This window comes from Labeo rohita, chromosome 7, assembly GCF_022985175.1.
Source record: "Labeo rohita strain BAU-BD-2019 chromosome 7, IGBB_LRoh.1.0, whole genome shotgun sequence".
Taxonomy (NCBI): Eukaryota; Metazoa; Chordata; class Actinopteri; order Cypriniformes; family Cyprinidae; genus Labeo; species Labeo rohita.
Window position 1 is genome coordinate 32,429,371 of NC_066875.1, and position 15,445 is coordinate 32,444,815.

The window sequence follows — 15,445 nt, forward strand, 5'->3', positions numbered from 1 at the left end:
TCATGTGAAGCAAACTATACTTTGAAACCCTTTATTTTAAGTTAAAATGTTCTTCCATATAGGCAGATGCTTTACATGTATACTGCAATGCTCTTACAGGCAATCGTTCAAAGACACCCACAAAGAAGCAAATCAACTGGTTTTCTCAAAATGTGGAGTCACTTTCAAGACTTTCTCAATACTTTAGACTTTTCTATAGTCAATGCATGAGCTGGCAACATTGATCATTCTGCAACTCTGCCATTAAATGTAATGGAGCATGCACAAGAAATGCAGTACAAAAGTGTGCTGTATTAACATACAGTCGTACATTTGTATATAAGCCATATACATTTACAGCAACATGAAGCAGACACAGACACTTTCCAGGCAGATCTATAGCGCTAAAGGGGGAACTGCTTAAAGTGAGTTTCACAGGCCACTTTATGACTTGTTGCAGTAATTTCCAAACTCCAACTTGTACCATTCCAACTCTGAGCATCATAGAGCACAAAAGTAGTAACAGATTAGCAGCAACTCAGCTTCAACACACACACGATGGTGAATGCAAGCCAGAATATAAACACCTGATCTTGTCTCCTACAGTCAGAGAACTGATACGTTCATTTGACAGTGATAAACTAAGGCACTGAGACTAAATGGACATAAAGCCAGAGACAGAAGAGCTGCTGTGGTAAAGCAATAAAGCACTGAGAACAGACCAAAATACATAAAAATGACACACTATAGCATAACGCTAAAAATCAAAGTCAAATGGTCTGGAAACATCAGATAAAGAGAATATAATAAGAGAAAATGAAAGCAGTTACAAGCAGCACTGTAAAATACTGCAGTGGCCAGTAAATATGAGAAGAAATGTCACTCTTAAAGCATGTCTGGCTCTACATAAAGTGAAGTGCAACACATTCAAGCCCTGTCCTTTTGAACATACATCCTTGTGCCCTCAACAACATGAGCGATTCTATTATAATTGAACATACATTCAGTATTTGGATTTCATCCTTGTAACAGTTTTTTTTTGCTGTGGTATAACATCAAATTTTTGAGGGTTTTAGGGATTTGGAGGTGGAACTTCCACAGTACTTCTGAGGTTAGTACCATCAATCACTACTGTACATCCAGTCATAAAAGCATCACAAAGCATATGGGCAGCAAGAAAAATTCATTGGAGATGATGCATTTAGACTCTTATTCTGAGTAGTTTGTTTTACATTGCACATTTGCACATTTGTCTATATAAATAGCTTTTATTTGTATACTTCGAAGCAATGAAAGTGAAGCATAAAAAATGTATCTGACCATTATAAATGTACAAATGTTAAACATTCAATTGGAGTCTCTAACATTCAGGTTTCTTTTCTTCTTGACTTTGTTTGAAACCCTAAAATGCTTTATTCTAATGACTGAGATTGAATAGAGTTCATTTGTATCTTCCATAACACTCCAATCCCAAAAGAGATCTCTGGCTGTTCTGAGCACACAGTAATGTGCTTCTAAAATCTTCATGCATGCATTGACAAGTTCAGATTCATGCCAGAAATTCAAAGCTTCTTCATGAGGGTATGGAGGAGGCATGAACACATTCACGGTTAAAAGAGACAAGACGGTCGTTGTTGAAATGTCCAAGAGTTTAAATAGTTAAAAATTCACAATCCAGTTAGCTGAATCAATAACCCTTCATCAGTTCAGTAGGTGTTGTATGGACTGCACTATAGAGAAATTCATCTGTGTCCTGAAGGCAATATTCAAATGGTAGAGAATTTGATCAAAGGGAAGCCAGCATTCATGTTTAGTCCTCATCCTCTCTGAGTTCACTTGGCAGGAACTTGTACTGCTGTTGTCTGATCAGTGCCAGCTTCTTCCGGGCTTCTTCCAGCTCCCTCTCCTTCCTCAACATTTCCTCTTGAGCAGCAATAATCTGGGCCAAACAGAAGAAAGCACAGCACAAATGAAATATTAACTGAATAAAGCCAATATGGGAGAGTATAATCTTAAAACACAAACAATAATTATCATCATTATACAATTCAGAATTGAGCCTGTAAATCTTACCTGAGCAATTCCTCCAACAAACCTGGTCTTAACCACCACATTATCATCATCCGCCTTGTTGAAAGCAGCTTTCTGGGCTGCTCGAACTAGATTGTCAGAAGCCCGTTTCACAGCATTGCCTGCAGCCTGCAGATAACACAGAGAAGACAGAAATATGCCTATGAAATATATGTGTTCAGTGAAGGCAGTAACATAAGTCTAGATTTATATGTGAACATGTACAGTGCAGTTACTATTTAAAATATCAGGATTAATGTGGTCTTTATGCATTGTTATATACCTGTAGTCTCCTCATTGCCTCTGAATCCTGTTCAGCTTTAACCTTGCACGCCACCAGCAGCTGTGCAGTGGAAGCAGCCACTTGTTTGGCAGAAGAGATGAGCTTTTCTTCACTGGCGTGACCTTGGACTGACGCGTTCGCTGCCTCACAGAGGTTACTGGTGGCTGCGGCAACCATACGTGCCTTTTACAGTGAGCAAAGAGAAAAGTCATACATGAATAACATGATCCATCATCTGTGACCATTTAAAGGATTAGTTCACTTCCAGAATGAACATTTCTTGATAATTTAATCATGTCCATGTCATCTAAAATGTTCATGTCTTTCTGTCTTCAATCAAAAAGAAATTAAGGTTTTTGAGGAAAACATTCCAGGATTTTTCTCTATATAGTGGACTTTTATGGGGATCAGTAGGTTGAAGGTCCAGTTTGAGTTTCAGTACAGCCTCAAAGGTCTCTACAAGATGTCAGCTGAGGAATAAGGGTCTTATCTAGCAGAACGACTGGTCATTTTCTAAAAGAAATTAAAATTTATTTACTTTTTAACCACAAGTGCTCGTCTGGCACTAGCTCTGTGATGTGCGTCTTTTACGCATTACGAAATCATGTTGGAAAGGTCACGCACTGTTAGTTCTTCGTCTGTGTACTCTGGTGAAAAATGCTAGGGTAGGGTGAAAAACTCCATCTATTTTTTCCTTCAACCTTAAAAATTGTCTGACATCGATGTTTTACCTTTTTTTGTAAAGGTCGTTTGACTTTCTTTGCACGTTCGCTTTGTAAACACTGGGTCGCTACTTCCGGCTACATCATGTGTGCATGATTATATTAATGCGTGAGGTCGAGCTAGTGCAAGATGAGCATTTGTGATTAAAAAGAATATAAATTGTGTTTTTTTTGGAAAATGACCGATCGCTTCAATAGATCAGACCCTTATTTCTCGGCAGGGATCATGTAGAGCCCTTTGAAACTGCACTGAAACTGCAATTAGGACTTTCAACCTGTTGATTGCCATTGAAGTCCACTATATGAAGAAAAATCCTGGAATGTTTTCCTCAAAAACCTTCATTTCTTTTCAACCTGAGAAAGAAAAACGAACACCATGGATGGCGATGAGTGAATTATCAGGATTTTTTTGTTCTGGAAGTGAACTAATCCTTTAATGCTTAAGGACTTACAGCAGATATTAGCCCTTGGGACCACTGTCCATCATCCACAGCATTGGCAGGGATGGCTCCCACCTTCAGAATGGAAAAAGATGGATGTTATTATTCTATAGTAAATAAACTTGAGAAACGTGGTATTAATAATCATTTTATGAACTGATTAATAAACATTTTTTTGCAGCTTATGCTGTTTTCTTACCTTGCCCTGGGCTACAAGTTCTCTCTGAGCTGCTGAAGCCGATTTTACAAGAGCGCTGGTGGCTGCAGCGATAGATTTGGCTGCCTCGAGTATCTGCTCTTCAAAGTCTAAACTCTCATCAGCTTGCTGAAAAAAGAAAACATTAAAATCGCTGTTGTAACATCTTGAAGAGTTAAAGGGGTCAACGGATGCAAAATTCACTTTTAGATGTTGTTTGAACATAAATGTGTGTTGGCAGTGTGTGTACACAACCACCCTATAGCGATAAAACCCATAAATAACCTCTTTGTCAAATCAAACCATTCTCTGATTCTTGGCTATGTGACGTCACACAGACCAAGGCCCCTCTCACAATTACTGATTGACACAGCCGCTTCAGCACAGACAGATGGCCACTGTTTCAACCCTGGCGCAGGTGTAAACAAGAATGTCTCCTAAGCGATTGAGGTGTTTTGTTGCTGGATGTAATAATGAACATAGCGGTTGTCATTTACTCCCAACATCTGAGCCGCTGAAGACGCAGAGGATTATTTTAGTTTTTGAAAGGAATGCACCTCCTGATCTACCTAAATGCATCTATGTCCACGCGAATTATTAATGATCCAGCTTCACCTACAGAAGAAGTGAGTGTAAGGGTTTTTTAATGAATCTTTGCAAATCACCTTTTCTAATAATGTGCTACTTAGCAAGTTCCACGGCTAAAGTTTACAGTCTCTCAGAAAATGGTTGGTGACCCCACAGAAGAGAGAGGCGGGGTGAGCAGAGCTCACTAGCATTTAAAGGAACATGCACCGAAACAGCTTGCTCTGAACTAGTCTCAGCCTCAGATGTCACACCCACAGACTGTTGGCTGATGTATACTGCACACAAAAATGGAAACAATTCAGGAGTTTCAAAGTCGTCATCGGATTGGTTAGATTCACACAAGACTTTCGGGAGACGTGTGTGTCGCGTTGTTTAACGTTCCGTCTGGAAACAAAAATGCCGTGGCGCCAAACCCCATCAAGAAAGAAGAAAGCTGTCGTGTTTACAGCTGTGATAACGAATGGTTATCAGGAACAACTAACACTGGATTTTCAAAAGTATTAAATACGTCTGTTATTGTGGTGGCATTTACATCATGTTCGTCCATGTGGTGTCATGGCCTCTAAACATGACGTGACAAAACGAAACGTGATTGATCAGTTTACCTGTCAGTCATATGGCCTCTTGGGCGGGCCTTGGCCATTCAAAGCGGCCAAAGTTCCCAGACATTCTGTCGTCAGTCTGAAGGTCCGGCTACGTGAGACTAGCTCTGAACAAGCTGAAATGCGTGTTGTTTTACACTACCATTGAGAAATTTTAACCAAAGTATGTTATAGACTTGGCATTAAGACCCTAAAGAATCATAACAACTTGTGGAAAATGTCCATCCAGTGATCGCTTCAATAAGAAATTGGCTCACTGTGTAATACTGTATATAGCTGTGGTTAAAAATGGGCAACATACAAAATTTTTATCAAGGATTAATGGCTGAAATTTTGTGATCATATTCAATTTGTTAATTGTAATGTAGTAAAATCTTAGTGACTGTATGTATTTGTCTTATACAACAAATATATACAATTTCAGCTTATATGTCTCAGTTTTACAGAGTTGCTTAGTGCAAACCTTTCGGCCTCTATTACATGTTACACCTAATCATTGCTAGTTTAATCAGAATATTGGCCAAGTATGCATATACACAAGGAATTTATTGTTGCATTTTGGAACTCCTTCTTTATATAAATACATGCAAAGATGTGTTTTATGTTTGTTATAATATACAAATGTACATTATATCATTATATATAATATTAATATACATTTACACACTACTGGTCCCATATTTTATTTTATTTTTTCTGTTTTTCTTGTCTCGTATGCTCACTAAGGCTGCATTTAGAAGATCACAAATACAGAATAACGGTAATATTGTCACCCGTTTTCTTTTCCTTACATTTAAATGAATTAAAATCAAAAGTAATTTTGAATGAATTCTGAAATATCAAGTGACAAGAAGACTTAATTAATGGCTGCTGTAAATTCAGCTTTCGCATCACAGGAATAAATTTTATATATTAAAATGCAGCTTGAGCATAAGAGACTTCTTTCAAAAACATTAACATTTCAGAATTCAGATTTATTCTAAACCTTTGACCACTAGTCTATACATTTTACATTATATGTATTTTACATTATATCACAGAGCACTGCAGAATACACTTCTAGTAGATCAATTTAGTGTAGTCTTTTAAAGAGTGTATTAAGCATGACATTACCCTTGGTTTGGCTCTTGGTTTGAGCTGCTCAAGTTTCTTGGCTGCTGCTTCGATTGAGGCCGCAGCTCCCAATAACTCAGTTTCGGCGATCACAGTAGGATCCTCAGGGTCGACCCACTCAGTGCCTAAACACACAATACACACACTTAACTGCTGTTTGGCAAGCCAGGAATCAAAACATGGGCGGCATGCTGCAATAACTGAACGTGTCTGAAATGAAATGGATGGTGTTTTTTTTAAAACAAATCAAGCCAGAGAATAATTAATTTTGTCAAAGTGCTGAACCACAAAACAAATAAACAAGACAAATGTGGTTAATAAGAAAATGTTCTGAATGAAGATTACAAAGATGAATTTTGTACTGACACCTTACAATACTCACCCTCATCTTGAGCGAGACAGGAAAGACAGGAAACTTTACTCAGCACAGTAAATCTCCAAATCACATGGAGAGAGCATGTTTTTGTCTTAGTGAAGGCATGTTATGAAATATCCCTTACCTTTCATGGCCTCTGCTGTTTGAATCAGTTCAGTGACGGCTGCGGCAACCTTTTTAGAGAACATCACCAATTTCTGTTTTTGCTCACCTGTTGGCTTTTGTAGGACCTGAAATAAACACATGCACATATAGAGTTCTGGTTAAGACCAATCCCGTATAAAAGGACCATCAAAAGCATGTGTGTATGTGACTGAATATGTACCTGTAGGACATGTTCTAGAAGGTCTATATATCCATTGGTACATTCTGTGCCGTATAACAGAGCTCTGCTCCTGACCTCCGCACTCACTTCCTCATGATATGCCGCTTGCTGAGGGGGAGATATTAAGAGTCCATTACACACACCAAAAACACATTTGCTAATCCATCTATGATAAAGCATAGAAGGCACAAGCAGAAAAACAAGTGTATACACACACACACACCTTGCATGTGGACAGCATATCGGCTATGACCTTGCGGCTGAGGTTCGCTGTGGAGATGACATCTTCCTGTCTGGCAGAATTTCCTGCTGCAACTGCTTTGGCGGTTGCTGTGGTGATGCCCTTCGTCATGCGAATGAATTCTTCAGGAGTGGTTGATTTCTGGGGGGCTTCTTTAGATTGGAACACCTGATGATGACACAATTGTTTAAATGTTTAATTTTAAATGTTGCACAGCTTTAACACATTTATCTATATCTGAACAGGATTTCCACTAAAATTAAGGTCAGTTTAAAGAACTGATGATTAACAAAATAAAAAAAAAATATATATTATGTGCTTACACTCTTACATTCTTGTGTGCTCAACTTACTGTGAGTTCCTGTTTGATGCACTCGATAGTGGCTTCCAGAGCTCTGGTTCCTCTTGAAGCCTCGTCCTCCACTGCCTTCACCGTTTTCAGTAAGGATGTTACATTAGTTACCATAACCTGAACACAAACACATAAGGCATACATTTATATTTCTCATCTGGGAACACCACTTCCTCTGTGAACATTATTAATTGAAATTTTACAGAAGAACATCTGATGGCAAAATTCATTAAATCTTTGAAAACCAGCATTGTATACACAACTTGTTTTCTCCCATCTTTTAAATTTTTAAAGACATTGTTTTTATTATTATTAATATAACAATGTTATATTAAATGGAAAAATTAAATGAAAATTAGAAATGATTCCTTGGCACCTTAATTATTAAAACAAAAAATAAAAAAATAAAATAAAACTATATATATGACCCAGGACCACAAAACAGTCATAAGGGTCAATTTTTTGAAATTGAGATTTATACATCTTCTGAAAGCTGACTAAATAAGCTTTCCATTGATGTTAGGATAGGACAATATTTGGCTGAGATACAACTATTTGAAAATTTGGAATCTGAGGGTGCAAAAAAAAAAAAAAATCTAAATATTGAGAAAATCGCCTTTAAAGTTGTCCAAATAAAGATCTTAGCAATGCATATTACTATTAAAAATTCATTTTTGAAACATTTAAAGGTAGAAAATGTACAAAATATCTCCATGGAACATGATCTTTACTTAACATCCTAATGATTTTTGGCATAAAAGAAAAATCAATAATTTTGACCCTTACAGTGTATTGTTGGCTATTGCTACAAATATACCCGTGCTACTTAAGACTGGTTTTGTGGTCCAGGGTCACATTTGTGTGTGTGTGTGTGTGTGTGTGTGTGTACTTGTTTTTGCTACATAGTGGGGACCAAATGTCCCCACAATGATAGTAAAACCTGAAATTTTTGACATTGTGGGGACCGGCCTGCGGTCCCCACAATGTTAAAAAATGATTAAAAATAGTAAATGATGTTTATCTGAAAGTGTAACGATGCAAACATGTTTTCTGTGAGGGCTAGGTTTAGGGTTAGGGTTGGGTTAGGGGATAGACAATATCGTTTGGTCAGTACAAAATCTATAGAAGTCTATGGAAAGTCCCCACAATTCACAAAAACAAACATGTGTGTGTGTGTGTGTGTGTGTGTGAACAAAATTACTATAACAAACTAATTAACATGAAAACAGCAAAACAAAAATAAAAGCCTAAATATCAATACACATCTATAACAGTACATAAACAGCATTAAATAACACTGATCTAATGTTAAATTGGTAAAACCACCATTTCTTTGAATACTAAAAATAAATGACTCCAAACTCATGCAGGACTATTCCATTAATCGAGCATGTAGTTCATTTTATTGCACAATATTTGTGACTAAGTGTGCAATGGGAATTATAGTAGCTGATGGAGAAGAAAACATTCATTTTCTCATTAATAATTAATCTGATTAATGGCACACACTGGAATGAGCTTCTCACCAGAACACTTTTACTCATATCTGAGTTTGGAGACATTTCCATCCGTGCAGCCAGATTTCTGAAGGACAACTGGGAGATTACAGTTTCAGAGACAAATATATAACAGCTAATTGTTTAGATGGAGTGTTTCTTACCAAGTTCTTCTGCTCATGAGGTATGAAGGAAAATTTGGAAAAGGGAGAATAATATTTGTTACGCAGAAGTGTTTTTGACAGACGTACCTTGGCCGCACTCTTGAGCTGGAACATTGAGGGGTCATCTGCTGCTTTTCCTGCTGCACACTTGGTGGCACTAATGAGCTCAGCTAAAGCTTTAGCGACATCCTTCACTGCATTGATCAGCACCACCTACGAGGAGATGAATGACAATAACATATGCACATTCCAGAATGATGACTAATGAGCGGCTGCTGGTTAATCTCTGTGTTTGACTTCTCATCTTTCCTCATCACTTTCTCCATGTCTCTCACCTGTGTTTCTGGGTCGTCCGGGCCAATGCTGGCCGCTCCCAATTTCACCACATCAGTAAGCTGTGTGATGGTCTTGGCAGAGGACTGGGCGGCCTGGGCCAGCTTCTCTTGACTTGATGCTGCACCTGAAACAAGGTTCTTAGTGTCCTCCACCAGCGCTTTGGCGGTCTTGAGAATATTCTCTCTAAAAACAGAGCGAGAGATTTGAAGCGCTATGCTTTATTATAATGCACACATACATATGAATGCTTATGCACATTTATTGTTATTATTCTTGAGTATGTGACCGGGACTGGGACTGGGACTGGTCAACTGGGGAATTTTGGGGTCAGACATTTTTGACTGCTAATTGACTTTTCTCCATTAAATCAATCGCCTATGCCATTTTATTCTTTAGTATCATGCGTCCATCTTTTCTCTCTCACGTAATACAATAACTTGAAGTAGCACGGGTATATCTGTAGCAATAGCCAAAAATACACTGTACAGGTCAAAATAATCGATTTTTCTTTTATGTCAAAAATCATTAGGATATTAAGTAAAGATCATGTTCCTTGAAGAAATTTTGTAAATTTTCTACCATAAATATATCAAAAGTAAATTTTCGATTAGTAATATGCATTGCTAAGAACTTCATTTGGACAATTTTTGCATTTTTCTCATTATTTAGATGTTTTGCAGATTTTCAAATAGCTGCATCTCAGACAAATTTTGTCCTATCCTAACAAACCACCAATGGAAAGCTAATTTATTCAGCTTTCAAATGATGTGTAAAACACATTTTTTTAAAAATTGACCCTTATGACTGGTTTTATGGTCCAGGGTGCAATACCTGTGATCAGCGAAGGAGTCTGAATCATTTTCAGCATTTAGTGTGCCAGCAGAAGCAAACATGATGGTGGTGTCCAGGTCAGCAATGATTCCTGATACAGCACTGGCTGCAGTAATACAGGCTTGAGTGCCTTTATTACCAGCTTGCAATGCTGAAAGCACCATAGACACCTACAGAAAACACTCACATTAGAAATCAATGCTACTATATGGAGAAATTAAAATTTAAACAGAGAACACAGTGTAATGCATGTCATTTGGTTTTGTGTGTTGTGCGATTCAGCACCTTCTCAGTGACGGCTCGTGCACACTCAATAAGTTCTCTCTTCGTGAACGAGTCAGATGGACTGATCTGCAATGCTCCAGCTTTCTGAACAAGCACAATACAGCCATGCCCCAGTTCCTGCACTCGTGTCTTTATCTGGAACCCGATCTACAATCACCAACAAACACAAGAGTCAGCATTTATGTGTGTGTGTGTTTGAGAGAGAAACACAGAGGGTGACTGCATGTCATTTACCTCCTCTGGTTCAGCAGTAGCGGCAGCCATACGTCCCTGAACTGCAAGCTGACTGTAGTCTGCAGTGACCTGAGAGGCCAAACTGCCCAGATCTTCCGGAGCACTCACTGATTTAGTGATCTGAGGGAGAGAATGAAGGGATACAATGAAATTCGACATCAAAGTCCATGAATAAATCATTGTGATAGTATTACTGTATATGAAACGCATTAAATGTAAAAAATTATGATTGCTTACCATCTCCTGTGCACTGACAGCAATAGCTTTGGAGTACCTCACCATGGTAGTCTGATATTCCACAAATGAACCTTCTGGTTCTGGTGGGGTGCCTTCACCTAACTACAGGGTGACAAGACAGTTAAAACATTGCATGACTGCATTAAATCATTAAAAACACTTAAAAGGTTTCCATTTAATTTCAATTTAACGCAATTAAAAACTACATTAAATTCTACATTAAGATCAGTTCACTCCAGAATAACATTTTTACTTACAATTTATTCACGCTCATGTCATCCAAGATGTTCTTGTCTGTCTTTCTTCATTTGAAAAGAAATTAAGGTTTTTGAGGAAATATTCCAGGATTTTTCTCCATATAGTGGACTTCAATGGTGGCCAATGGGTTGAAATTGCAGTTTCAATGCAGCTTCAAAAGGCTCTACACGACCCCAATCGAGGAATAAGCATCTTATGTACTGAGACATAAGCCATTTTTTAAAAAAATAAAAATGTACATACATTTTAACCACAAATGGTCATCTTGCATTAGCTCTGCAAAGTACATGCATGTTTTCACACATTGCGTAATCACGTTGAAAAGGTCAGTTAGTTTTCCTCTCTGTACTTCGATTTAAAAAGGTAGGGTAGGGTGAAAAAACTCCATCTCATTTTCTCCTCCAACTTCATAATTGTCTGTCGTCGATGTTTTACCCCTTTTTGTACAGGGTGTTTGACCTTCTTTGCATTTTTTTTTTTTTTTTTTTTTTTTTTTTAAGATAATTACCGATCGTAGATAAGACCCTTATTCCTCGGCTGGGATTGTGTAGTGCCCTTTAAAGTTGTACTGAAACTGCAGTTTGGACCTTCAACCTGTTGGCCACCATTGAAGTCCACTATATGGAGAAAAATCCTGGAATGTTTTCCTGAAAACCTTAATTTCTTTTCAACTGAAGAAAGAAAGACATGAACATCTTGGAAGACACAGGGATGAGTAAATTATCAGGAAACTTTCATTCTGGAAGTGAACTACTTCTTGAATGCAGTTTACAATGCAAAAGTAGTTGGGTTATTACCTTGCCCATGGCATCAGCAATCGAATCCACCATGCCACCGACCATGCCAACCTCACTAGCAGCTTCATTCAAGGTCAGCAAGAGGTCATCAACAGCTTCCCTCATTAACTGTGCAGCTTCTGCTATGGCATCATGGGTATGTGCTGCCTGAAGACAAATGAGTTAATTAAGCTGTTGAAAGAACTTATATTTATGGAGAAAACACATATTTGAAATTAATGAGAAGTACCTTTGGGTTTCCACCACCTTCTTTGGCAGCATACAGCATTTGCAGGGCAGACTCAGCGAGAGTCTTGGTCTGATCCAAAAGGTTCATCTGCTGCTGATGATCCAAGATTTTGGAAGCCATGCCCATAGAGGCAGAGACCAGAGGAGTGAAGTAACTGACCAACTGAGAGACCTGAGGGACAGAAGTAGGTTTGAGTCAATACTGATGCGTCCCATAAGAGATCAAAACTGCATGACAATTAATTTTAATAACCTTATGCCCCAACTGTGCTGCTTCTCCTTTCGCTGCTGTGGAAATCTGCTCAATCAGGTGACCCACCTCTTGAACAGATGACGTTAACTGCTCCTGCAAAGCCTGATCCATACAACAATGGTTAAAGACTCCTAGTTAGAAAACCCATTTCTCAATCCTCACATAAAGCTGGCAGTTTACTTATTTATTGGGAAAACCAATGTGCAAAATGAACATAGAGTGCGAAAAATGATCCAACAACTTTCATTCAAGCAGAGAGAGCTGATATTGACAGAGACAGAAACATCACTTTATTACTATATACACTAATTACAGCACAGTATATTGAAGCCACAGCTAAACGTAACATTTATGTGAAGATTGTATAAAGTTCACTTAAATTAAAAGTTATACGTTTTTAACGTTCTGCCTATTAAGTGATAAAAATGATGGCTTTTAATGTAACCGTAATGTTAAATGGCTATAATTACTAATTTTATCATCTGTTATTGGAAAAAAACCCATGTAATGGAGTCATCAGTATCAGTAATGCTTGCCTTCAATCATGGTGCATAGTAGAAAGATGCCATTAAAAGAAAATTTGAAATATGTAGGGCCAATGAAATCCATTTTTTTCCCCCTCAAATGTAGTTTTTTTTTTTTCCAAATTCATTTTTTTCTGTATTCCATTATTTGTATTATTTTATTTTTTAAATAATTCATTAAAATTGAAAAATATTACTCAAAAGCACGTCTAATTAATTGAAATCATGAAACTTTAACAATTTAATAGCAATTTATTAAAGGTTTAACATTTTTCTAGTAAATACATTCTCGTAAATATTTTTCTCTGGTAAATATTTCTTAAAGAAAAATGTTTTAATAATAGTTTTATTATTTTTAATAGTACTATCATCAAATTAAGTAGTATACTTGTCACAACTTTAAGTTAAACCGAACTTTTATTTTGACAGGTTGCTGTGAAGACCTTTAAGTTTCTGTTTGTATACAACTTGGCGGTAGTTTCCCTCAAAAGAAATGGTAAAACACTCATGAAGTGACTCTCAATAAGCTGTAAAGATTATGTTTGTGTTCATTTAATGTGTTCGTATTGAGATGGCAGAGGCTGAAAACACAGTGAGCATCACGCACGCTTTAATCTTTGTGTAGTAAACGAAACTGCACATCTACACCATTAATTCACACAGAACATGCAGGATTCATATTTTTGCAGCTTAATATTCAAAAAACACTACTCCATGTCGCATTTTGATTTAAATGAACTGGCCTACTTTTGATTTATACATCCAAAATTTGTGAAATTCCATGAAATTCTATGTTCTACAGTAAATTCCATTTTTATTCCGCGATTCCATCCACATTTTCCCGTATCATGGAAATCATAGGACCCTAAATATGCCATCTTTATGTTGTTTCTTCATTAATTTGGAGATTTTTCAGAAAAAAATATTAAAGAAAATATAAAAGGGAAAAATGAGCCCACTAGCTACTGTCTAAACACACATTTACCTCAGATGAAACTTCGTCTCTACGAGGAAGATTTTGGCTGACAGCTGCAAGAGAGGCTTGTTCAATATCTCGGATGCATTTATTGATATTATCAATGGCAGAGTCACATTCCTTCTGGCCAGGGGCTTTATCCCTGTAATTTCAATCATATAAACATTAGTTATTTTTAAAAACATTCCAAGTAGCTCATTTCTATTCTACAGGTCTCATATAAACTACAAAATTGTGAGTATGTATTACCTGATAGCAGTGATGAGGCTCTTGATGGAATCCGACACGATGCGTGAATGGCTTGCCAGTAATGACCATGTGGGTGGATCTTTAGGATTCATAACCAATGACCTAGCTGTCTTCAAAAGATGGGTGGAGCTATCAAGCATGGATCGTGCTGATTGAATAATTGGCTCCTGTGCAGCAGAACCCTAAATTGCGAGTATAAAAATATAACATTAACAACAAGAAAGTCATAACCATGAATAACATTTCACTGAAGAAGAACGTCATACCTCTCTACTTATTTGCGCAGGAACACTAGCAAACTCTGGATTGGAAGCGAACGTGGTCAGATTATCAACAGCTTCAATGAGCGGTGCTGTGGCAACACGACATTTTTCACGGTTTTCCTCAGAGAAATCTCCATCCAAAGCCTGTGGAGAGAAAATATAAATGTTAGTAAATTTGATATGACTAGAATGGATAAAAGTTGGATTCATTTATATTTATGGGAAGTGGTTAACCTTGATTGTTTTGACCAGGTTGGCTGTGCTGTTGGCCACTTCTTTGGCTGACTGCACAAAGTGTCTTTTAGCCACAGGGTTGGCGGTCTTAGAAGAGGCCAGTCGGCAAGCATTACACAGCGCTGAGGTGTGCTTAGCAACAATGGTGGCGGCTGAGAGTACCTGCAACGTGGATATATTTACATTTTAGCCTTCAAATTGCAGATGAAGCTGTTGCAGAAAGACAAGTTTTGGGCTTAGGTCCAAATACTACATGCTTAATGTCTGACGCTACCTGTGAAGGACTACTATCTGGGTCAACAAGATTTTGGCAAGCCATCTGGATTGCCTGATTAGCACGAGCGAACTGGATAGGATCCACTAAGCCTGGATGTCCAGCTTGGCTGTTGGGGTCAGACACACCCACTAGGTAAGAGGCCTAGAGATGCATCAAAAAACAAGTATGAGTGGTAAATACACAGTTTTCAGAGGTAAAAAGTATAATGGTTGTGAACAAATTATGACAAGAAAGGGCAGAGCGGGTAGTTTCTTACTTGTCCAGCTGCTTCGGTTAGTCCACACAGAGCTTTAGAGGCTCCACCTACACAGTCACCAAATGCTGGAACATCTCCTGTCTTGCAGTTATGAGAGATCCCGGCCATAGACTCACCGAGTATCTATATATCAGAGGTGGATTACAGATCATTTATCATCTAATTATATGCTTTAACATTTAACTGTATCAACAGGCTGAACGTATATTGCAGTTCAGCATCTTAACAGCAGTTTTGGCCATTTAGTATGTGAGAGTCAC

At 37.7% G+C, this 15,445-nt stretch overlaps 1 protein-coding gene across 1 annotated transcript in view; it reads right to left on the bottom strand.

Moving 5' to 3' along the window:
- Positions 1–561: 561 nt before the first annotated feature.
- Positions 562–15,445, bottom strand: part of tln2a (talin 2a) — a 59,673-nt gene continuing 44,789 nt past the window's right edge. Inside the window, 25 exon segments of the mRNA XM_051115641.1 lie at positions 562–1,918; positions 2,053–2,178; positions 2,333–2,515; positions 3,507–3,569; positions 3,694–3,819; positions 5,994–6,118; positions 6,494–6,599; positions 6,695–6,802; positions 6,918–7,103; positions 7,288–7,404; positions 9,035–9,160; positions 9,283–9,466; positions 10,115–10,284; positions 10,400–10,546; positions 10,634–10,753; positions 10,871–10,972; positions 11,926–12,072; positions 12,155–12,325; positions 12,407–12,508; positions 13,916–14,048; positions 14,156–14,337; positions 14,422–14,562; positions 14,653–14,814; positions 14,927–15,070; positions 15,186–15,308. Coding sequence (XP_050971598.1) covers positions 1,790–1,918; positions 2,053–2,178; positions 2,333–2,515; positions 3,507–3,569; positions 3,694–3,819; positions 5,994–6,118; positions 6,494–6,599; positions 6,695–6,802; positions 6,918–7,103; positions 7,288–7,404; positions 9,035–9,160; positions 9,283–9,466; positions 10,115–10,284; positions 10,400–10,546; positions 10,634–10,753; positions 10,871–10,972; positions 11,926–12,072; positions 12,155–12,325; positions 12,407–12,508; positions 13,916–14,048; positions 14,156–14,337; positions 14,422–14,562; positions 14,653–14,814; positions 14,927–15,070; positions 15,186–15,308 — 3,423 coding nt within the window. The 3' untranslated portion in view covers positions 562–1,789.